The sequence below is a fragment of the Brachyhypopomus gauderio genome, chromosome 2 (genome assembly GCF_052324685.1).
Source record: "Brachyhypopomus gauderio isolate BG-103 chromosome 2, BGAUD_0.2, whole genome shotgun sequence".
Lineage (NCBI taxonomy): Eukaryota > Metazoa > Chordata > Actinopteri > Gymnotiformes > Hypopomidae > Brachyhypopomus > Brachyhypopomus gauderio.
The window spans coordinates 33,632,601-33,639,377 of NC_135212.1; the positions used below are offsets into that span (position 1 = coordinate 33,632,601).

General features: G+C 44.8%; 1 protein-coding gene across 1 annotated transcript in view; it reads left to right on the forward strand.

The window, feature by feature from the left end:
* clmpb (CXADR like membrane protein b) overlaps positions 1-4,922 on the forward strand; it is a 24,181-nt gene extending 19,259 nt beyond the window's left edge. The window contains exon 7 of the mRNA XM_076994631.1: positions 342-4,922. Coding sequence (XP_076850746.1) covers positions 342-681 — 340 coding nt within the window. The 3' untranslated portion in view covers positions 682-4,922. The remainder of the gene's footprint in view (positions 1-341) is intronic.
* Positions 4,923-6,777: the final 1,855 nt, after the last annotated feature.

Genomic DNA, 6,777 nt, shown 5'->3' on the forward strand with positions numbered 1-6,777 from the left:
ATTGGGCTAGCTGCAGAAGTTAATTAACCTTTTGCATTAAATAGAAAATGAAAAACTAAATGTTCTTTTCTATAACAGCAGGCATTCATTTGTTCATATAAGGTAATCAAGAGAAACAATCAGTAAGAACTCAATCACAAGCACTGCTACACTTTAGATATGCACTTGCATCGACGTACAAATATGAAAACAACTATGAATACGAAGATGTGACCTAGTGGCGCTTAGCAAAAATGTGTTTGGCTCTGTTTACTGAAGGGCGGGTTGTCCCTATTACTTCACATTGAGCATCGTGAAAATGTCCCAGCATGCAACTTTAACCTGCTTGTTTGTTTTTACAGGGAGGATGCGGAGGCACCCAAGGCCAAGCTAGTGAAGCCCAACTCCCTCTCGTCCTCTCGCTCGGGCAGCTCCCGCTCAGGGGCTTCCTCCACCCAGTCCATGGTGCACAACAGCGCCCCCCGCGGCCACCGCCCCAGGCCCCCACCCGTCGCCACCCTCAGGGAGAACGGGCAACCGCCGGACTTCACGCAGTCGTCCCCGGGCTACACGCAGGTGGAATCCAAGACCCCGGAGCCTCCCGCCACCCCGAAGTTCAGGCCGCCTAACCCGGCGATGGGTCTGACCGTGCCTCTGGGGGGCCTCGTGCCACCTCAGAGCAAGGCCTTCCAGACTGTGTAGGTCCGGTCATGGAGGCACTAGACATCCAGACCCAACAGCGCCTCCTGATGGAGAAGCTCCTTCATCATCGCGGATAAATGATCTCATGCAACTACCATGAAAAAAAGAGGAAAAGAAAAACACAAGCAGAACAAAGATATACAAGTGAACAGAATGAATCATGTAAAAACTAAAACGTTTGAATGAATGCATACTTAAAAGGGAAAATACAAAGTGCTTGCCCCCTACTGAATAAAACAAAGAAAACGAGAGAGCAAAATAAAAGATCTTAAGGAGAGCATCACATTCCCCATGCATTCCTCAACTCTCACGATCACTCCCTCAAGATTACTCCCTTCCTCACAATCACTCCCTCACGATCACCCCCTTCCTCATATTCACTCCCTCACGATCACTCCCTTCTTCACTCTTCGTCTCTCCAACTCCAGCGCTGTCTTTTTCTTCAGTTTTTATCTGCCTCTGTGTATTCTGACTTTGTAGCCATTGGAAGTATGACGAGACACAAGATGGAAAGATTTCCAGAAAGTGGAACTGTACTTATCCATCAGAAGTGAGGAGTCTAAAACAGAAATGAAACAAAAACAAAAACAAAACTCAATTTATGAAATACCAAGATATGACAGCATAGAAATGACAGGATGGTAACCATACAAACAGCACACCCCACCTACATGGTCTTCTGCCCACCTCCTGACCAAGACTCACCAATCTTGGTGATGATATACAGCCACTCCCAGCCAATCAAATCCTGCCTCTTCACATCTCCTCAACAGAGCTCCTCCCACAGTGCCCCCAGGGTGCCCATGCACCGTGGCCCCACTGGAAATTCAAAACGGCGATCCATTAACTGAGGAGACCGATCGATCTGAGAGGGATTTCCTGTGACTGCTAATACCACCCAGCACACAGAGACGGGTGGAGTGCGCATATTAATGAGCGTGAGGAGACTCGGGATATGCGGGACTGGCTGTCCACCCAGCGAGCGCCCACGCTTGGCTGCAATTCTGCAATCATATACAACACTGTGTGACAACTGCTCTTCAGCGTTACATATATTTACCTGTTTCACGTCTGTACACATATGCGACATGGAAGTATTTGGCAGGGGGCTTTGTGGGGGCGGATCTCTCTGGTTGACCATTGACTGTGGTACTGCTCACAGCCGCCCTGACCTCATGATCGTTTGGGTCACTTTGCTTTATTTACAATATTTACGGTATTACTCAAACCAAAACCTGAGTGGAAAACTATGAATGTTTTTAGCCATTGTTTTTATGTTTGCATAAGAATGCCCAGAGGCACTCTGATTATGTTTGAGGTGCAAATAACTGATGTGGATAAGAGATTGCATTGACAAGAACTTATCTAAAGTGGATGTGTGTGAGCATGTGTGTCTGAGTCGTGTGTGTGTGTGTGTGTGTGTGTGTACATCAGGCATGCACCAGCGTGCACCACGTTCCTCCTCTAGGTCCCCTTAGGGTGGCGCTGTAGTACGAAGGCTGCCTCCTTGTGTCAACCACCGCTCTGTTTGACCGCGCAACGCTGCCTCACAGCCCATGATTACCTCTGCCTAGGAGTCCCCCCCACCACATCCGACATGGTGCACCGGGCCAGACCCAGAACAGACGAGCAGCCCGTTGTGTGTGCCTTGCTGCCCCCCCATCTCGTCTTCCCTTGAGACTAATTTCTTTCTCAACAGTGCACCAAATGATGGACTAGCAGGACAGTTCGCCGTTCCTCCACAACGAGGCAGCCCCACCCCCAGCCACACCCACCATGTACAGTACATGTTGTAGTCTTTAGTGCTGTTTTATATTGTACATACAGATAGATATACGCACACAGTATCCTTTAAGTCATTGGATGATGGCTATGATAAACGGCCATCAATACTGTAGATGAACACTAAAGCATTTTTAACGAGTATTAAGAGTTTGGTGTATTTTGGGAGCTGGGAGATGAATTAGTCTCCCATCTTAAATAGCCACAGCTCTCTCAGTTCCTGTAATATAATATAACCCCTATCGATCGTTTATCTACAGAAATGTAAACCCAGATGGACAGGGCGTATAGTGTCCTCTGCCGATCGAAGTCCATGGTTGAGATTTGGGTTTGTTGTTTTGTTTTGGGTTTTTTTTTTTGGTATCACTCAACCTTTCATCCTCCAGTGTGTGTGTGTGTGTGTGTGTGTGTGTGTGTGTGTGTGTGTTCAGAGTGCAAGCCCTCTCCCCCCATTTATCATTCCAGTATGGCTGCACTTGTCATGGTGTGTGTAAAACAGCACCTTCCTGCTCTCAACTTGATTTAACTGCTTCTGATACCTTTCTCCATAATTGAACAACACACACACACACACACAAGCACACACAAAGCAACACGCTCATTCTGTCCTCTCTCTCATTCTGTCTCACACAATACATATCTGTCAGTCCTTATGTCTCTCTATTTTCCCCACACGCATACACATCCACACACACACTCAGTCTACTCCAATCCAAGTACTTGCAGGGTGGTGTTACTGAGTGGAATGGAATCAGTAAGTGATGGATGTGCTGTCAGCAAGGTGGAGGACATGGGACGGGGTTGAGCTAGCAGGGAAACGCAGGCTGTGTGGGTCTAACCCTGTAAAACTACCCTACCACTCTACTCTGTGTGTGTGTGTGTGTGTGTGTGTGTGTGTGTGTGTGTGTGTGTGTGTGTGTGTGTGTGTGTGTGTGTGTGTGTGTGTGTGTGTGTGTGTGTGTGCATGTGTACGTGTGAACATATGCATGCACTGTGTCTGTTTTAGCACCAAACCGGGAGAATAGGACTGAATGAAATCCTGCTAGTCTTCCAGCTGATTGGCTCTCACTTTGGCTCTGGCTCTGTGGGTCTCGGGAGGCCATTCAGCCTGTTTATAAACCACCCTGCCGGGGCGACACCGAGCCGCCCAGGTCTCTGACTCAGGGGCGTCTTCAGAGGCTGCCATCGCAACTCAGTAAGACAGCTTAAAGTGGTTTTAAATCCCCACAACCCTCTTTGAAGCTGGCACACAACAGCAACGGAGGGGATTGAAAAAGACAAATATGTTATATCCAAATGCCATCTTCAGAAAACAGGAAGGCACGGGGGAGATTGATTTGCAGAATGGAGATCGTGAGGTATGGCACTCGTGTATAAGACATAAGTGGCTTCTAATTGGCCATGTAAGATCAATATCCAGCCAATGAGGGCATGACAGAGCAGTTCTTCTCAACCCAATCCATGGGACCCAGCAGATGGTCCACGTTTTTGCCCAAGCCCTACTCCCAGTGCACCCAAACCCGAGCCATTAAAAACACTCAATACTTGGTAAAACTGGGAATTGTGATGGAGCAAAAATGTGAACCGTGTGGTGGGCCAGGACAGCTGGGTTAAAGGTGATAGAACTGTGTAGACCGGGGCTAAAGGTGGTATGACTGGGTAGATCTGGGCTAATGGATTGGGCTTAAGGTGATAGAACTGGGCTACAGGCAGGGGCGCAGATGGCACTGGGGACGGGGGGGACGTCCCCTCCAGATTTATATTGACCCCATCCGAAATCTAGCATCTACAAGCATAAACGTATATATTGTACAGCTTGGTCCCCCTCACTTCAGAATTTCCATCTGCGCCCATGGCTACGGGTGATTGAACTGGGCTAAAGGTGATAGAACTGGGCTAAAGGTGATAGAACTGAGTAGAACTGGGTTAAAGGCAACAGATAAGAACAACTTCAGTCACTGCATCCATCAGTTTGCTTTGGTATTTCTGCCTGCGTTTGGCCACTAAACCTGTACAGGTGCCGCGCAGAGGGGTCATTGAACTTCGACAGTTGCCTCTTATTTTATTCTGGTTCGGTTGGGTTTGTGTGTGTGTTTACTGTAGCCTGGTGTTCGTTATGCTTTCCCATGCTGTATTTTCCACTGATTTTTGGACTTGAGCTCTTGTGTTTCTGAGACTGAAGATTTGGACCGTTTCTGCCTATGCCACAGGCCATTTGGATAGACTACTGAGAAGATGGCTGTCTTCTCGAACACAGAAACCAAAGGGGAATACACAACGTCTTTTTCTTCTGCCGCAGCCATCACTGAGGATGTTTCGTTGTTTCTCAACATCAGTGCATTTTCTTCCCTCAAAGCAGATCTGTTTTGTAAATACGCCCCTTACAAGTAAAAAAAATGTATATTTTTACGGATTCTGAGATATTACTACATCATTTGCAAATAAAATATTCAACAACATGTTACCTGGCCTCGTGCAGCATTTGATTCGCCATATCTCATTACGATAGAAAGCAAAATGGTGCCATGCAAGGGCGGCGGATGGATGAACCCGAGACCTTTGACCCCTAAATGACATCACAAACTATTTGAAACGAGGCATGCAAAACATAAGCATAACACAAAACTACTGTGAACATTTGGTTTCTATAATTTGACACGGTTATTATGTCAGCACTGTTAAAACCATTAGTGAACTCATGTGGCAAACACGCTCGTGGCTGCCTCACACTCTCTCGTCAAATGACTTTCCCCACGCAACACATTGCTATCTTTCTACCTTTCTGCAAGTGCATTCCTTCAAATTGGTCTCATTTTACTGCAACATTGCATCCAGGAAATTATTTTATTCAAGTCGCACCACACAGCAAACAACCAAACCTGTATGGTATCATAAAAGGAAATTGATTGTTATGATGTGAAGGACAATATACTGCTATTGGACAACAGCCAGGTGGTGCAGAACAAAGTTGGAGAGACTGCTGCATGAATAACAGGAGGTAATTAGGCTATATTGATGTATATTCAGAGACTGAACTGAAGTCAGTTTTGGGGGTCAAATGAATGCTTTTACAGCCCTCATCTACAGTAAATGCCAGACTTTTACCCAGCTTTTTAGTTTATTAGCTGACCATTCTGGCTCCTTGAAATATATCTCAAACAAATTTTATTATTTTAATTAATATATTTTCCAGATGACGTAGAGCAAAAAAATATGGAATCACTCAATACTGAGGGGAAAGTGATGGAATCAACAAAAACACAGTTGTGACTTTACTGCTCCTTTTCAGGCCATTACGGCTGAATTCTTGAAGGTATGGACTCTACTAATGAACAGTGATATCCTACACTGAGCTGGGTCCAGCCTTCTCAAGGAGCTGCTGACAGCTTTGTGAGCAGGAGCCTGGGAATGCACAGGTTCTTCAAATGTCCACTATAATGTTTAGATCGGAGAGAGATCTTGACCTTCGCTGGTCACACCGCTGAGCTGATATGCATTTCCTAAACAATAGCTTCAACGCAGATTATAATCCGGACAATGATCATGACCAGCAAACCTAGATTCTACTGAGGGGATGAGAAAAGTGTCCCAAGATTTCAAAGTCCCCCCTTCCCGTATCATAAATGAGTGGAAAAGTCTGATTATGTTGATCAGGCATTCATCTTTATGTGCGTCATTAGTAGAGCATCAGACAAAAGCTCCAACAGCATCTTCATGACCAGTGATTCCAACCAAATCAGTTTAGATGTTCATTCTGGATTTCTCTTCTTGTTAGGTGTTCATTCTGGATTTCTCTTCTGGTTAGGTGTTCATTCTGGATTTTCTTTTGTGATTCTGGTACAAACACTCCTGTCATCACCTATTCACTTTCCATTTGTTTCCTACTGCATTTTCATTTAACGTTGCTTTGAGGTTTCGATAATATTTTGAGCTATTAAACAAGAACTGGTTTAAGTAAAAACGCTGATGTAACATCCTCTCATTGTGGTGATTCCATATTTCTGCGTCGTATGATGTAGGCAGATCTACTGTTTTAACTATTATTGAATGGCGCCCCCTTGTGTTCATAATAATGCTTAATAACATAAAATGGCTTAAGTCGAAATTTCATAAAACATCTTAAAACAAAGAATACTACAGAACTACTATTAATACTACTACTACTAATAATAAGATGAAATGAAGATAAGAAGATGAATAACAATTTTAAGCTTGCTGTCTCTTTTTTGTCAAAAAAATGAAAGTGACAAATTGAAAAAGTTGAAATTGAAAAGTTACAATTTTGTAACTGCTGACTAGCATGGTTAATGGTTT